The following is a 17,470-nucleotide window of genomic DNA, read 5'->3' as shown; positions in this document are numbered from 1 at the left end:
CGGAGCCTCTCAGTTCGCCTTCTCCTTCTTTCCGCGGCACAGCTGGGGAAGGCGCTCGCCTCTTTCCTCAGCGCCACGGGGTTTGGGGGTGGTGGTGTCCCCCCAGTTTCCTGCAACAGAAACACGGCAGCGACCGTGCAAACGAGAACTTAAACAAAGTTGCAGACCCTGCCCGTCTGGCAGACGGTAACGGGGCTGTGGGCTCCGTGCATTAAGCAGAGCCTGCGAATAAAATCTAGGTGTAAATTTGACGTTACTTCGTTAATTAAGGCATTATAAATATAACTAGTCCGTTTAAAGCACGAGGGAACCCAGCGTCATCTTTAAATACAAACAAAGCGAGGGGGAAGCGAGAAATAAAAAGCACTATAAGGCTGGGGTGGCCTCTTACGCATACCAATGGTTTTTGTCATTTATGGCTATGCAAGATTTATGACTTCGTGCACCAAAGCTGTAAACAGAGCACTAAAACAGAAAACACTTGCTCCTTATGGCATAAGTGAGAAGGCACCACATGAAAGGGGAAGCGGCCAGCGTAGGAGGAGAGAAGAGGCAAAAATCCTTCGTATGCGTTTTGCTTCAAACAATCCTGTGAATGTTGCTTTGGAAGGAAAAAAAAAAAAAAAACAACAAAAACTCTTTTTAGTCAATAATCAACCCCACACTTTCTTCTGAAACTGCTGATCTGCCATTCGCCCACTTGCCCGGCCAAATACTGAGAGGCAGCGCTGCGCCCCGACGGAGCCCCCCGGACCGGCGAGGAGGATTTGGACAGGGAGAGAAAAGATGGGGACTGCCGAAACCTACGAACACCGTGGAGCCTGCCGGGTTTGGGGATCCCCGCCGAAAGCTGGACGAGTTTTTCCTAAGAGGGCGTTTCAACTTGGGAACCATCTCCAGCGGGATATTCTGACTAAATGTCTGTATTTAAGAACGGGGAACGGGAAGCGGGGGGAGGTTTTTTAAAAATGAAAGGATATGTAAGGACTTCAATTGTGAGAACCGAAGTGGTTCATAGGAATATTGAAGTGTTTCTTCCATTCATCTTACTGCCTGCAAAGAGTATTTTGCGAGATTTCTCCAATTAGTCCCATTTCCCCACGCCCCCTCTCTCCCCAAAGAGGTAATTTTAAACATGAGAAGATGATTATTTTTTTTAATGTCTCCTATGATGTCGGGATAAGTGTCCCAACGCACAGATCCCCGCTGCTTTTATCTGTCTTTCCCTCCCAGAGGCCGAATATTTTCTTTCTGCTCCATTCCGCTGAGAGAGATAGGGCTTAGCTCGGAGGGGGACGGGCAGTGTTTGGGGCTGATTTCTGAGTCAGAAATGACTGCCTTTTCTCCCCGAAGAGTCCCACTCTGTGGCACTCCCTCCCCTCCCTCCCCCCACCTCCCCCGAATTACTATTTTCCGAATAAAATAATGCCTGTAAAGCGCCTTGTCCTTGGATGCCCCGAAATGGAAGCAGGCAGCACCATAATTCAAGGCTGGTTCTGGGGGATCTCTTAGGGATGAAATAGCAAGGCAGGGAGTTGAGGGAGAAGTGGGACAATTCTGGAAGTGGTCCCTGTCCCAGTCGTTAGAGTGTAAGAAGGGGATATCAACTGAATTAGAGAAGGACTGGACAATCGAAGCAAGCCGTGGTCAATCTAAATTTTTGTTTATATTTTCTAACACTAGAGAGGCGATGCACTCTTTGCTATTTGCTCAACAGACTGAAGTTATTTACATAACTCGCCGAAATCCCCCTCTCCTCCAGAACTCTTCTTGCTTCTTTTTACTCTAGAGCAGGACTGTATTATTTATGAGCATTTTAACTGGGTCAATATGCATCCAAACTGGGTCATAAATCAGAGGAAAGGCTGCCAAGTAATTTAGCTGCAATTAAAGCTTGGATTTTATTTTTGAGGCACGTTTTGGCCCATTTCAAAATACGGCAATGCCAGTCTTGCCTTTTAGACATACAGATGGGAGCGAAAGAGCTCTCCTTCCCTTGTTGAAGAGAGAAACACCATGCTTCAGCATGGCGAGAAGGGGAAATAAAATTTATTTGGGTCAGTTCTGCTTTGAGAGCGGCTTTAAAGAGCAGGAAAATGTGAGACCATCCCAAACATAACCCCGAAGGTCTCTGCAGAATGGCCGCGAATATCTCCAAGTGGAAATAACCTTTTTTTTGGTGCTCTCAGCGGAGTTTTTATCATCGGTCACTTTTCTTCTTCTTTCCCTCTCTTTCTGACCCCTTAAAGACGAGCAATTACAAACAGCGTGTAACTGGACAGAAAATGGTTCAACAGGAATAGGCGAGAGGCATGGAGCGACCTGGAGGAAAGCGAGTCCCTGTGCTCCAACCTTTCCCAATGCCGGGGCACACCAGGGAAATAGGGTTTCATATAGCATTTTGCTCTCTTTGGATAGCAAGGTAATCTTTCATTTTTGTCATTTAAAGTACGTCCTTCATACATATCTATTCATTCATATTGATAAGTATATGCATATACTTACATATTTATATATATGGATATATATATATATTTATGTAAGCGACGGCATGGATATGGATTTAGGACTAGTATATGCTCTCCTAGAAGATACTTTCCACTCCTCTCCTTTTTATTCTCTCTATCCAGATCCCCATTCAGAGAGACAGAATAAACCCCCACATTTTCAAGACTGATTTATTGTTAGAAGCCGTGGCTGGCTCTTGGTTCAGCTCCTTCTCACCACGGAGAAATAAAAAGGAGCGCCTTGGCTCATTTGGGAAGGGGAAGCTTTGCCATAGAGCTGAGCACTCATGCAGCGCTCCTCGCACAATAAACAAAGTACCACTAAAGCATCATAAATAAAATGGCAGCACGATCGCACAGTCATCGATTTACGGAGCGGCAGCGGCCGAACAAACACCCATGAAACAACAACCATCGCCGCACACTCGAGCACGACCCCGACCGAGGAGCATCACACACCCCCCACATCGTTTTCTCCGACTTGCTCTAATACATAAATAAATAAACACACAAACACACAGAGAAAACAATAGAATAAAATTAAGGGGGAAAATATTCAAACACGACAATAAGAGAGGCTTCCTATCTCTAGCCGGTCATAAATAATGGTAAGATGGCAATCGAGGGGCTGTAGCAGAGGCAGCTGGCCATCAACAGCAGTGTGGGATCTCTATGGAGAAAAATAAATAAAGAAGCAAACTCTCCCTGCTCAGCTCGCTGCGAGGGTAGAGTTGAATATTTACCACAGCAAATTGAAACAAAGGGGGAAGCAGCCTGGCTCCGGGTGCACACACACCCGCACGCACACACACGCACTCACTCCAGCCTCTGCTACTGACCTTTGCCTCGAACAGCAATAACTCACCACATAAATGAACAATCAACGGAAATACCTTAAAATAAAATCCATCCTTTCTAACGAAGCATTTCGTCCTCTCGACTCGACAATAACCTTTCCATAAGGAACGAAAGCTGTCAGCGAAATAGCCAGCTCTTGTGGGGACGGTGATGGGGGCAGGAGAAAAAAAAAAAAAATAATAGAAAGCAGTGCTTGCTCTGAACAGAAACTGGAAAAGCGTAATCGCAGACGGAGCCAGACCGGGTCTCCACTCCAAATGCCACAATAATGCGCTGTATTATGTGCTCACGTGGTCATACGTCAACTTAAATCCTTTTATTTGAAATAGGGAATCATTGAAGGAACAGGGTTTCTTAGCGCGAGCCTTCGCTTTTTAAAGCCTTAACCCAATATGTTAAAGAAGAGTTTTAAGGGAGGGGAAAAAAAATCTAAGAGATGCAGATGACTATGGGGCGAGATTGGTCTGATTCTCTTTCCTCCCACACCAATATTTCTTTACACAAAGCCCATTGGAAGGTAAGAAGAATTCTTATAACGCTGCACTTTGATACTTAGCCTAATTAACCGGCATTTGCTCCCCGGGCCCGCCACTCTGCTCCACGTCGCATGTCCTCTGCAAGCCCCGAAGAAAGCCCAAATCTTAATGCTATTATTTCCAGCCCCCTTCTAAACGGGACGATTATCAGCCTACCCCCCACCCCCAGCTGCCTCTACTCTGCCATTGTACAGGGCTTGCTCAACTCCCACACGCTACATCAGGGCTCCTGTAGAAACTAAAAAGACCTATAATTACCTGACAAAGGCAAAAAAGAGTCTCTTCTAAGAGGCTAGTTGATTTTTGTCCTCGTAACACACTATGAAGAATACACCTTCCTTCACTGGCGTGCCTCTGAATTTTGCAAAATCTTTTGGGACCTTGCTGTTAAACCTGTGCTTACGCATTTCCTATACAGCTAGTTTGAGTGATGCACAAAATTATAGGTTTCTAACGTTGGAAAAAAAAAAAGAATTGGGGAGGGGGAGCTCTTTGCCTAAGGGGAAAAAATTAAGAAAAAAAAGGAAAAAGCAAAGTTGTATGTGGCCCCTGAGCCAGGCAGCTTTGCCTGTGTGTGAACCGATCACATCCTCCCTGTAAGATTGTTTAACTTGTGCTATTGACACAATAAGCTAAACAAACAAAAGAAACCCTTCACTCACACAACTTTTCTGGAAGGAGTCAAAGTAAATCAGATAGTTCACGCTTTTAGCGTGCTCCTGGTTCAGTTCTGCGAGTCCAGCATTGTGCATCATCATCTACACACCCTTGCCTAAATCTTTCCACCATCTCCCATGAGCTCAAAGAAGCTAACTACATATCCCCTCTTACTGTTTCACCTGCACTTCATTGAACAGAATGGAAGGAGTTTTCTTTTTAAAGGTGACTTTTAGTGTTATGGCCAAGTCTTGTTACACTCTCGCCTGGATTGTAGAAGCGGGCCACTGGAATGTAAACCCATTAGTAACAGTGTAGGGTAGTGGCATTGCAGCAAAGTCAGCATGACGTTACAGCAGGAGAAAACTTTGCAATTTTTCATATGGAAGTGACTAAGCTAGGACCAGGGTATACATATATTATCCCTCACTAGGAACTGGAATAAAAACTACAGACTTTTTAAAAAAGAGAGGGCATTAGGCACACTCGGCATGCCCGAATCTATAACTATCAGCATGCTTGGTAATTCCACAGCTCTCATACTTATTGTAAGCCAAGGCTGATACTTGCTTGAAATGGATTCGCAGTTCTTTTAAATTTGGTGTGTTTACATCCCATAGAAGAAACACATAGAGAAGTTCTTCTGCAACAATGAAACTGAAATTAATGGAGAATGGAGCAGATGTTGAAAAAAGCAAAGCAAGTCTTTCTTGGGGCTGTTGTAAAAAGTTATCGACTGCTTTGCGTCAAAAGTAGAAAGATGGCTTTAGAAGTTACAGTCTTGAGCAAATAGAAACTACAAAAGCAATAAATCACAATCATAAGTCATCTGAAATGCCTTAACGCTAGCTGTGGCTATTGGCTTCAAACCCTGTTTCTGCGAACATCTTTATTAGTATTAATGGTCAAGTTAATCCTAAAACTACTGTTTAACAATTAACTTGGTGTTTATAGTGGGGAAACTAATTAATTCTTAAGAAAAGTAACTTCTTGACGTGTGAATACCTTTCACAGAGTGTGCTTTGGGAAGGCAGAAGAGGGAGTCTGCCTAACTTTGTGTTGTCCTGAATTGCAGCTGAAAATTATTCCCTTCCGCCGAATTTGGAGAAAGTTTTCCTTGCTCTAGTAGCGTGATCACGAGTTTTCAGATACAAATTCAAATGATCTTGCGAGTCGCAGGAGCTAAACTTTCCTCACCACCCCATTTATTGCTTTGCTCCTGTTCCTGGACACTCAACGTTGTGTTTTATTACCTTGATGATTTGGAGACCCGAAAGACTGTTTCTAGTAGAAAAATGTGGAGTTTATCAGTAGGTCTGCTACTGATTTTTCTGTGCTTTATACACATGGCTTCGAGCTGAGTTTAAATTCCAGCCTCAGTAACAACAAACAGATCTGAGTTCATAACGTGCCTTCATTAAGGGAGATCCTTTGTGCCCGTTCTGGTATTAATAGCCACTCTTAGCATTAATGCTATTTAAAGTTATCTCCAGTATAATTAGATTTAGAATTTTTACTGTGCTTCAAGTTTACTTTTATGCCAGTTGGTAAGAGGTGTGCCTATCACTCCCGTGTGGAGATGAAATGGGAATCATCCGTACGATTTAAGTACTTATTTCCTCGCTACCTCGAAAGATTTGCAATCTGCTGGGACGCAGAGCTGTTTACCTACATCCGTGCGTCTGATAAAGTTGGTCTTTGATCATTTCCAAGTAGATAAAAAGAGCAGCGTTATCGACTGTGCCCTTGTGTGAGAAGCTCTGCTCAGAGTCAGCTGAGTCTGCCGGTGTTGGGTCCGTTAAGGAATCCCAAATATCTCTGCCCGCAATGTTGTGGGTACATGCCACCGGAGGAAGGTTCCTTCGCACCGTGTTTTCGCTTTCAATTTCCGAACACAAGCGTGAATAGACATTTGCAGCGCCTTTTTGTAGTTAAGATTTAAGCAGCTCATTAAGCCAACACAAAGAGCCCTTGTAGTCCTGTAATTTATGGCCGCTTTTAAAAGGTAGTAAAATACACTAATTGTACATCAACATCCAAAAAGAAGCAGGTAAATCTAGCAGGAATTTGAGCTAATTCTATGTAATCCTCCCCTCTCGACGGCCGACATAAAAACATTGTCACTATGGAAAACATTTCTTTTCTCCTGCCAAAGGACCAAGCGCATCAAGGACTTCAGCAACTCCGAACCACCAGACACCGACCTCCACTGAGTGCAAAGCAGGCCAGGACGGACAAATACCCGAAATTTATTCGCGAGCCATTCTGTTGTATGCACGCAGACAAAAATCAGGTTTTCTAACATCCCCACACGCACTTCTCGTTTGCAGGACTGGCTGCGGAACTCCTCGAGGAGGAGGCGAACAGACAAGCCGCGATAAGCAGCCATTCAACACCGAATTGGCTCCAACCCTCTCTCCCTCGCCTGGTGCCTTTGATTTCGGAAGGAGCTAAGAACGGACAAAGAAATTTTCTAACTCTTTCGCTCTTCAGATGACTTTGCATCCTTCCTGTCCCCAATGCCTTTATAAGGATGGCGATCACTCAGGTCCCGTACACTTCTTTGTCTGCCCAGACACGCGCATTCACCACCCATGGAAGATGAATAGAGCCAATCCAGAAAAAAAAATTCCAGCTAGGTTAAATATTTATCGCAACAACAACAAAATCTCATTCCAGCAGTCTTGTTCTTCATGCAGGTACCAGGCAAATCGCATTCTTACAGCTGCCACGGGCACAAAAGCAGCGGCCGCTGCCTGGCTCTTACCTCCTCCAGCTGCGCAGGGTTGGGCTGAGGCGCTCCCAGCTTCTTCCACCGCCCTGGCCGAGCGGCTTCGTTTCGGGGCTCCCTGCAAACAAGCAACAAACAGTGCCTTACCGGGGAGTGCAGGGGGAGGTATTTTGCTCCTTCATTGGCAATACATGGTTTGCCGGGTGCGCTGGGAGAGCCCGGAGAGGGGCGGGAGGGGACGGAGAGGACTCGGGCTCCCGCGAGGAACGTGGATTCCCACCCGGGTGAAGAGCACGGGGAGCTGAGAAATAAAAGCGTGCCGTTGTTTTGGTTGGGGTTTTTTCCTTAATTTTTTTTCCCCCCGTAGACAGCTATGCCTTCTGTCTCCAAGTGTTTGGAAATATTGTCATTCCTAACTCTTGTTACATGAACGTCTGCTTTATTTTCCTCTGGGAAACCTTTGTTTAGGATCATTTAATCAAGAACAGACATTAAACACAAGTCGTGGTGTTCATCTCTGCTGAATTAAACTCGGAAAGGGTTCCAGTTTAAATGCGGGGCGTATTGTGGTTGGGCTTTTATTCAAACGGTTAGCCGGGGCCCAATCCTGCCACCGCAAGCTCAGTAAGAGACTAACAATTGACCTCAGTGAAGCGGGATCGGGCCCAAATGCTTGGGGAAAAAAAAAAAATCAACGAAAAAAATCAACATCACTGAAAGCCATTGACAGAGGGGAAAAAATCGGGCTGCTTCTTTTCCCCTAAAATAAACACTATTGCACAGTCCAAAAAGACAATAGTCAGATTATTTGCATGCTACTTACTGAATCACTTTTACATATGAATTTGTCACACATAGTAATCTACCCCTGTATTCAGTCTTGCTTATAAAACCCATCTAATGCATCTTACAATCGTCAGTAAATGTAAATGCTAATAATTAAATAACACCGTTCTTGCTGAAGGGTGTTATCTGAGCCCTGGAAATATTAAGTCTGTCTTGGGAGAACTTTTCCAGCAGATACTTTGCTTTGGTAATTTAGTAGTTCCATAATTACACTAATAATTTTAAATTTGGTGTTGAACTCCAGTCCACATAAAATCATGCAATAATAGCCTACTAAACTGTTTATTGCTGTCTCATAAATTTCCGAGTGCTGACTGTTAAAATCTACTGGCAAACACAAAAGAAAATGGAAAGTTCGAACTGCAATCACGGAGCCCGGCGCTGCTTCCTGTAGTTATCCTAAGCTCTACCTTTCCTTCCACTCGGCTTCAGTGCAGGGGGAACCCCCTGGCATTTTAGGCTCAAAGTCATACCTTAGCTGGTTTGATCCGTAATCAATAATCATGTTACAAACAGCAATAATCATCGATCAAGCGTGCCGTGACTGGGTTGTCCCACTCGTGTTAAATATGGAGCGTGTACCTGAAAATGGTGCCAGCGACTTTCTGTTATTTATTTTGGAGCTATTAGGTCACGCTACCATATTTTACACTGCCACGGTCCTTTAAAGTATGCTGTTTCTTGAAAGAGTTGCTAAGTAGCAATAAAGCACTTTACGAAAACTATGACTTTTTAAAAATTTGTTGTTATCCCAAACTCTAATATTCATTGCAGCACTGTAAGTTCGTACATAAATCGTTCAGACTAATGAGTCGTTGAGAAATTCGCCCATGACTTTTCCTTTGCAATGCTCACTGCCTTTCCATTGCTTTTTTGGCCCTGTATTAAGAGACGGTGATTTATTATCGCCAAGAAAATTGAACAAAGCAGGTCCTCCTGCACTGTGGCACCCAGCCTTCCACAGTGTGAATTAGAACATTATCAAGTGTGTTTGCCTCCGTAACACTTAATCACTAAAAGCCGTAATGTGACCACAAGGCAGCTAAAACAAAGATTTAACATTTCTAAATATTAAACTTGTTAAGCAAATGCTCAGCAGACAAAGCAAGCACAAACAATTAAAGTCATCAAGCTAGAAATACACACTACCTACTTACCAACACAGACCCTATTGCTTGCTTAAGAAGTTTAGAATCTTTCAAGATAAATCAGGTGGGGGTTTTTTTAAGAGGGAAAAAAAAAGAAAAAAGAAAGAAAGAGAAAGAAGGAAAGAAGGAAAGAAGGAAAGAAGGAAAGAAAGAAAGAAAGAAAGAAAGAAAGAAAGAAAGAAAGAAAGAAAGAAAGAAAGAAAGAGAGAAAGAGAGAAAGAGAGAAAGAGAGAGAAAGAAAGAAAGAAAGAAAGAAAAAGAAAGAAAGAAAGAAAGAAAGAAAGAAAGAAAAGACAAACTCCAGTAATAAGGAGTTGAGTTTCACTTCTGAGAGAATCACTCTTAGTGAGGACTGACGGCCACAAATCCATTCCTGACTATCTGCATTAATTATTTAATGAGTCACGTGACCCTAAAGATTAAAATTTCAATATCTCCCCCAGAACAGACGCAACACCTTTATCTGAGAGGGCAGGGATGCTCGTACTTGGGTCCCCTAATCTCTACTGCCTTTGACAGCTCCTCAGTTTCCAGGGAGAGCTCTGGGGCGTTATTAACAAGGGTTTGTCCCGTTCTGCACAGCGAGCTGGGTCAGCTTTACACCCTCCCTCCCCCGCCAGATGAATCAGTAGAACCCAGATCGTCATTGTCTGCAGCGGGGAGGGGGCTCTGTGCTCTGCTGGCAGGGGGACGGGAGAGCATCAGGGCGGAATTCCACGGGCCGTCTTCCTCGGGTGAGTGCTGCCTGTCCGCGGGCCCGGGCGGAGCCAGTAGGGCTGCCCGGGGCCGGAGGGAGGCGGCCGCGGAGCTTCTCCTGCCCACGCGGGGAGCCCCGACCCCACCGGGACCCGCGTGGGCAGGGCTTGGGCGCCCGCGCAGCACCCCGCTGGAGGGGACAGCCCTGGAGCGACACCCCGGAGTCCCACCCCGCCGCGGCCCGGCCAGGCCATGAGGCTGCGGACATGGCAAGAGCCTCCGCCTCCTCGGGGACGTGACGTGCGGGTCCCGCGGCCGCGCCGCCCGGCCGGCTCGGGCGGAGGTGCGGGAACGGCGGGCGAGCCCGGGCTGCCCGAATACGGCCCCGACGCGAGACGGGGGGGCCGGGGAGAGCTGGAGTTTCACGGCAAGCCTGTCAGGATCTCCGCCTGTGTGAGGGCTCCCCCCACCCCTTCTCGTTTACAAACACGGGGCAAGAAGACCTGGGACTGCAAGCACCCTGGGGGGGGGGGGGGGGGAAGAAAGAAAGAAAAAAGAGAAATAATAAAAAAAATTTTAAAAACCAACCAAGCAAGCAAACCAAAAAATCCTAGCATTGCGTAATCCCCCAATGCAGGATGGCCCTGGTTATTAAATACCACAAGGCGCTTGTCACAGTTCAGCTCCTCATGTAATGAAACACCAGGTATAGCAAGAGCTTGCAGGAGAAACGAGGAGGGGGATCTTGGAAGAGGAGCATTTTTCTTGGTGGGTGGAGGGGAGCTGGGTGCCGGGGTTAACCGAGTGGCGTTCCCTGCGGACAGCAAATTGACTCCGAGGTGATTTGCTCTTTCTTTGAAATATTGACACACTTCCACTTCCAGCGTTTTGGGCTGCACTCTCCTTTGTGGCCAGAGCAGATAAATTCGTGTGTGAGAGACACCGGGAGATCGAGAGAGAGGGAGGGGGGAAGAGACATTTAGGTCCAAGTGCCGGATTAAAAAGAATACTGTCTTTAAAGGTCAAGGGTTTGAAGGGTCAGTCTGCTCCTCTAAAAAAAACAATTAATGGGATAGAAAATTTGTCCTCTCGGTGAACTCCTGGTTGCCTTAGCAAAGGGAGCACAATGCGAGAATTTAAACAGGACGATGTAATTTTTGAAGTTATTGTAAAGAGGAGAGGTATGGGATGGGGAGCAGAGGGCTCCCAGCCCGGGAGCATCATTCTGCTCCCAGCAGAGGCAGAGGGGGGAAAAGACGGAAGGAGAATTTACCTTAAACGATGATAATCTGCCATGGGGTATTTTGCAGTCCGCAGTTCAATCTCCAACAAGAGAGTGTACATTTTTTTAGCAGACAGCCAAGATGCTGTGTCTTTACACATGACCACTTTTTTTTTCCCCCAGGAAAATCCTTTGCGTCTTCACAGACTTTTCCAAGAGAATGCCTTTCAGAACCGCTGTTGAATTACAAAGAAGTATTTATTGTAGGAGGTGATTAATGATTCTCGCTAAAATTGCTATTTGCAGCGTGATTTCATTTCTCTTTACAATGGGAGCAAACCAGGTTGATACACATAGGCTGCACACTAAAGAAATCCTGCACTGCCAGTTAATACATTTCAGCTGGAATTTTGCTCAGTTGTGCTAATTTTGGCTCTAAATATGTTAAGGGATTCTCAACAATAACCCAAATGAAAAGTTATACATTTGTGGATAATAGTTACCTCACATACAGCTACATATTTTTCCATTTATAAGGCCACAACTGGCTACTCGGGATTTAGTAAACAGCAATATGTGAGCAGAAATGTGCTTTTCAGGCCTGCTCTTTGGTCAGGTATGGGGACAGCAGTGTTCGCTGAGGGTATTTACAGCCGCCACCTCCCTGATGCTGAACGTGTTCTGCCAGTGGCACGTTACATTTTTCTCTGGCATGGTCCATATTCCATGGCTAGGCAACGATGCTGGTACCACCTTTGGAGCCTGGTGCTGCCTCAACCAGGGGTGATGATGCCCCTGGTCCGGGCGGCCTCACGTGAGGACAAGCACTGATTCCAAGAATCCATCTTGTATGTATTTGGGTAAGTAAATAAATATTGGCCTTCAGGCCTTCCCTGGAAGATTTACTAGCACTTGAGCTCCTTTCCAAGACTTTTCCTACTCAGCTCAGTGCTATACCGTGTCGTGAAAGCCCCAAGCAGGGCTCTCTGTTAGCAGCCCTGCTTTGCCTGAACTCCTTAGCTGCCTGGAAGCAGCAAGATGCGCAGGCTGAGCTGGAACCAGTTGAATCCCATTTTGCCACAGTAGTTGTGACAATCTCGGTCGAATAAGCCTCATGAGTTGTATACAAATTCATGTGTCTACCGAGGCTTTCCGAACACATTTCGAAATAATCTCAAAACAAAACAAAAGAAACAGAAACAGAAAAGGCAGCTTAAAAAGAAAGTTTAGATTACTGTTCATGTATTCCCCTTAAATAGGGCTAGCCAGCTAAGAAATCATAATCGGGTGAAAATGAATGAATAAATCACGACTGGCTAAAGATTTAAAGTGTTATCACGGCATGGGAGCTTATTGGCTCCCAGAAGATGCACAGTTTCTCTTGTCAGGCAGCTGAAAACAGTTGCACGGCCATCAGTGGTGTCAGACTCATTCTAAGTCAGCTAAAGAGAGCACCACTCACCTATACAATGAAGCAAGACCCTTCCTCGTCCTGCGACACAATTTTTCCCAGCCAGGCATGTAGGAGTCAGGACGTTTTTCATCACATTTAAAATAACCATTACCTTATTGACAAGATGAATCCAAGCTAAAACAATGCATTAAACCGTTGTTTTCCATTCCTGATGCCAACACCAGCCAAGCACAAGGTGGATGAAAGAGCACATAGTGGACTTGTGTTTCAAGCATTTAATTCTTTTGTACAGAATAATCTTTATTACTAGCATTTGGCACTGTTATACATTACACCAAAAATCCACAAATTGTACATGTACCCAAACTATTTAGACGGTGCCAAATAGGAAGACAGCAACAGCCTTTATAGCAATATTTCTTTAAATAAATGCAATAGGGAATGTGGAGAAAAACTAATAGATCACAGCTACTGAGGGGGCTACACTTAAAACCAGTTAAGTTACCTTTGATACATAAAACATTTTCCTTTAGACAACGTAAGGGGACTTTTTCATAAGTCTTTAACCTCTTGTGGACGTGTTCGTTCTCTCCCATGTTGGTCTGTGTGTATACGTGCCTGTGCACCATCACACACACAAGCACGCACAGAGGAATCCATGAACACACCACAAAACAGCGCTATTCAAGTCAATGCCTTACACAAGCGTCTCACGAGCTCTTTGCTTTAAATGTTGGGTTTTTTTATTTTTAAAATGTTCCCTAAAACAAAAAAGAAATATAAAAAAAAAAGAAAAAAGAAAAAGAGTCCGTCTTAGGTACAGAGAATTTGTCCATGACAGCATCCAGCCCTCTCTTACACCGAGGGCAAGAGAGCGTTTCCATAAATAGAAAAAAATGATGGGCATGGAACCATTATCTATATACAATGTAGACAATCGTCCGGGTTTTGGTTTAAACATGTGCCCGTTCTTGGACACGTCTCATCTTCCTTTTCTGCTCCTGTTTTGTTTTACACAGTTTGGTCCAAAAGGCCAGCCACCACCTCGAGGCAGCTTGAAAACCCCAATAGATAGGTAAATATATATATTTAAAAAAAAAAACCCAAAAAACAAACAAACAAAAAAACCAACCAAAAACCAACAAAAAGACTCAAACCAAAAACCGTATTTATAGCGCGGCTGCGTTGGGTGTAGCCCCATCGAGCGGATGGGGGTGGCCCTGTGTCTGTGCTTTGGACTGCTGGCTCAGTGTGGACTGGTTTGAGGAGCGCATCTTTGTATTAGGCAGTTTATGGTCTTTCTTCCACTTCATGCGCCTGTTCTGGAACCAGATTTTGACCTGGCGCTCGGAGAGGCAGAGGGTGTGCGCGATCTCGATGCGTCGCCTTCTGGTCAGGTAGCGGTTGAAGTGAAACTCCTTCTCCAGCTCCAGGACCTGCTGTCTGGTGTAGGCAGTGCGAGACCTCTTGGGCTCCCCTCCGTTGTAATTGGGATTGACTGAAACGTGCACACACAGGCACACAGATACACACGCGGATGGGAAAGAAGGAGAGGGGAAGGGATGGAACATAATCATTATATAATAACTTGACACCGGGTTCACATAAGATACATAAACGGCAAGAAAAATTGTTTCACAGCCTATCGACAGTGGGGACAATCGAGGAGCAATAAAAAATGGTGATGGGCATTTGGGTTAGAAGAAAAGCTTCAAAGACACATGGCCCAGAGCCACTGCAGGGCAATTAAATTTATGGGGGCTATAATTACTGCCCTAACAGTTTGGCGTCTCGTAAATCTTTTGATAAAGGACCCCGGATACAAAAGGTTTCTCACTTTTTTCTTTTTTTTTTTCTCTTTTTTTTTTTCTCTCTCTCTTTTTTTTTTTCTTTCTTTTTTCCTATTAGGAAACGCGGAGGGAGAAGGAGGGAAAAAAAAAGCCACACACGCAACGACCCATCCCGGCCCCGGGAGCACCCTCCCCCCTTCCCTCCTCTGCAGGCGCATCCCCACCTCCCCCTGGCAAGGGCAACTCACCCGTGCTCACATGGATCTTCTTCATCCAGGGGTAGACCACCGGCTCCTTCCCCTTCAACCCGGGCAGACTCTTGTCGGGCAGCAGAGGACAGGCGGGCCCGGTGCCGGCCCCGGCGGCGGGGGCTGCTTCGCAGCGGCGCTGCAGGGCATGGCCTGGGAGCAGGGGCTGGGGCGGGCCGGGGTGGCCCTTGGCGGGCGGCGGCGGCGAGGCGCCCGGGGGCGGCTGCTCGGGGCCCGGGGCGGCGCTGCCGGCGCTGCTGTAGCTGTAGGGCGCCTGGGGGTAGGAGGGTGCCTGCGCGGGGTAGAGCGCCTCGGGAGGCGGCCCCGGCGGCCCCGGCGGCGCCGCGGGAGCCTGGTAGCCCGGTTCCCGGCGCTGCCGCGGGAAGTACTCGGGCAGCGCCGGGCCCGGGTGCGCGGCGTGCAGGTGCGGCGGCGGCGGCGGCGGCGGACCGTGCGGGTGCGAGTGGTGAGGGTGGTAGCTGGCGGAGCTGCCGGCGCTGCCGCTGTGCTGCGTGTATTCCTCGCAGGGAGGGAATTTGGGCTCGATGTAGTTGGAGTTTATCAAAAACGAACTCATGGTCATTAATTTGTGAAGTGCAAAAATACTAATTTTTCTCGCGTTGTCGTTTTTCTGGGCTCGGCGAGGCCCCTCCCCTTCCCCCCCCTTCCCTCCCTTCCCTCCCTCTCCCCCTCCCGCTGCTGTCAAGTGCTGCCGCTGCCAAAGTTTGGGCCTCCAGCCCTTCCCCCCCCTTCCCCGCTGCACTCCCCTCCCTTCCTCTCTTCCCACCCCTGGAGCGCCTACAACACACACAAACACACACCCGCGCACACACACACCCGCACCCCCCACCGCCCCGCCACCACCTGACCGCCAGCGCCAATTACCGCGCGGGGCCGCGGACCCCGGATCAGGAAATGGAAGAGGGACGAGCGGCCGCAGGGCAGCTCCGCGCCCGCGGACCCTCCGCGGGGACCGCGCCTCCCCCACGGGCGGCGGCTGCCTGGCGAGGGAGCGCCCCGCGTCCTCTCCTCACCAGCATCCCCGGCTCCTCCCGCTCGCCGACCCGGGCCGCGTCCAGCAGTCGCGGTGTCAAGCGAGATAAAACTAATCCGGCTTTGACAGTGTCCCACCCACCCCGCCCGCCCCAGCACTTTTTGTGTCTTCGTTCTCCCGTGGGAGAGTGTAGGAAGCGGGGCGAGGAAGCGGAGCGCAGCCCAGCTGCGTGATCCAGAGGGAGGCAGGCATTGCACAAGGCGTTGCACAATCCTTTTAAACAAGCCCATCTCCAAACGCCGGGGCTGCGCGCAGGCAGAGGGCGGCAGCGGCTGTCGGGCACAGGCCACCGGCCGCCCTCCTGGGTCTGTCCCCAGCGCCCCGCCGCTGCGGACCGCGGGCAGCCGCGAGCTCCAGGGACAGCCCTTTGCGCCTTTGAAGCTGTGCTAATTGGAGGAATAGATGCAAAAGTTAGAATGAAGGTCGCGGGGAGGCCGAGGAGAGTCATCGGGGGGCTTGCGGAGTGTGAGGCATAGAGCGAGCCTGAAAATAACGGGGAACAGAGGGGGAAGGGAGAGGGGAAGACGGACACGACGGTATCAAACACTTCCTACCGGCGATTGCAGGGCTCACTGTGAGCATCCCTCCCCGCGGAGGAGAGCTTTCTGAACTACGAATTTAAGTCCGTAGGTTCGGTATGCCTCGTCTTGGGTTTATTTCTTAATTTTCACTTCCATGAGAAAACGCTAGCGCCTTCGCAGAAGTAACTCACAAACCCTGGTGTAGGAGGGCGAGGGCACTCGGGCACTTCTAGGTTGCTAAAACTGAGACTGTTAACGGTATTTGCAGCTCAGGGGGAAACGAGGCAACCGCCCTGACCTTAGGTAATTGAAATTTGATGGTTAAACTAATTACGCTCTTATTCTGAGGGGAAAAAAAATGCTTATTGAACATCAGCTAGTCTGCCACATTTGGAGTAGGCGCGAACTTTTCGGATTATTTTTTTCATCTTTACAGGAAAGCATATAAACACATAGAAATATTTACCGCACCCTTAGAGAATATAATTGCTGAGTGGCTAATCTCATCTGCTGGTATGGGAAAATACTTCTAATATATCAAGCGTAAATATGATATGGTTTAGATCTTACCCTCCTAAAGATATTACATTAACAGTTACCCAGGTTTAAATTCAGATTATTGTCTTTTGCAGTTTTATAGATAATGGATACATGCAATAAAATTCTATTTGAATATATATTCTATCTAACAAGACACACATCGTATCGATTTATATTTTATCCACAGACACACAGCCATGCACATTGCATGCGGCTTGTAATATGTTAGAACATTTCCAGCACTTGGGTATACTGGGATACTTATCTAAACAATCACTCATTTCCTCCTACTATCGAATGTCTAATTTGTAAAGAGAGTTAAAACACATTTACTTACTCATTTCCAACAGCACATCTATGGAACTCTAACTGGTGTATAGATAAGTTTCTCTATTTACTCTGCGTGGAGAGGAAATGCGGTTACACACACGCGGCTACACACAGAGACAGCCGCAACTGTTCAACAGCACACGTTTGACAGAAAAGGGGAGATTGTTTTATTTATATTCAAAACAACAACAAGGAGACAACAGCAACCTATTTCCTAAAAGAAAAAAAGGTCCCATCTATATGACTGTAAAAACCAAAAGATTGCCGAAGCAATCCACCACGATAGCATTTTCCCGGCGTAAAGAGATACATGCACACACAGAGACGCATACATACAAATACCTGCCGGCTAGCACCAGATGAATTACACTG

The 17,470-nt window shown here is 46.9% G+C and overlaps 1 protein-coding gene and 1 long non-coding RNA gene across 2 annotated transcripts; one reads left to right on the top strand and one right to left on the bottom strand.

Moving 5' to 3' along the window:
• The first annotated feature begins 1,613 nt into the window (after positions 1–1,613).
• LOC125325706 lies at positions 1,614–3,430 on the top strand. The gene is made up of 2 exons (XR_007203493.1): positions 1,614–2,422; positions 2,631–3,430. It is a non-coding gene; the product is annotated as an uncharacterized LOC125325706 (long non-coding RNA).
• Positions 3,431–12,875: 9,445 nt separating this feature from the next.
• HOXA4 (homeobox A4) lies at positions 12,876–15,300 on the bottom strand. The gene is made up of 2 exons (XM_048302915.1): positions 14,654–15,300; positions 12,876–14,113 (listed from the first exon to the last, which is right to left on the bottom strand). The coding sequence occupies exons 1-2, from the start codon at positions 15,234–15,236 to the stop codon at positions 13,785–13,787; spliced, it is 912 nt and encodes a 303-aa protein (XP_048158872.1). The 5' UTR covers positions 15,237–15,300; the 3' UTR covers positions 12,876–13,784.
• Positions 15,301–17,470: the final 2,170 nt, after the last annotated feature.

This window comes from Corvus hawaiiensis, chromosome 1 (genome assembly GCF_020740725.1).
Source record: "Corvus hawaiiensis isolate bCorHaw1 chromosome 1, bCorHaw1.pri.cur, whole genome shotgun sequence".
NCBI classification, from domain to species: domain Eukaryota; kingdom Metazoa; phylum Chordata; class Aves; order Passeriformes; family Corvidae; genus Corvus; species Corvus hawaiiensis.
This window is presented reverse-complemented; position numbering and strand designations above follow the sequence as displayed.

Bases quoted from the DNA above. Each gene is read 5' to 3' on its own strand.
- HOXA4 (XM_048302915.1), bottom strand. From the start codon at position 15,236: ATGACCATGAGTTCGTTTTTGATAAACTCCAACTACATCGAGCCCAAA. The intron at 14,114-14,653 runs GTGAGTTGCCCT...TGCACGTTTCAG, and splicing joins GAAGATCCATGTGAGCACGG to TCAATCCCAATTACAACGGA.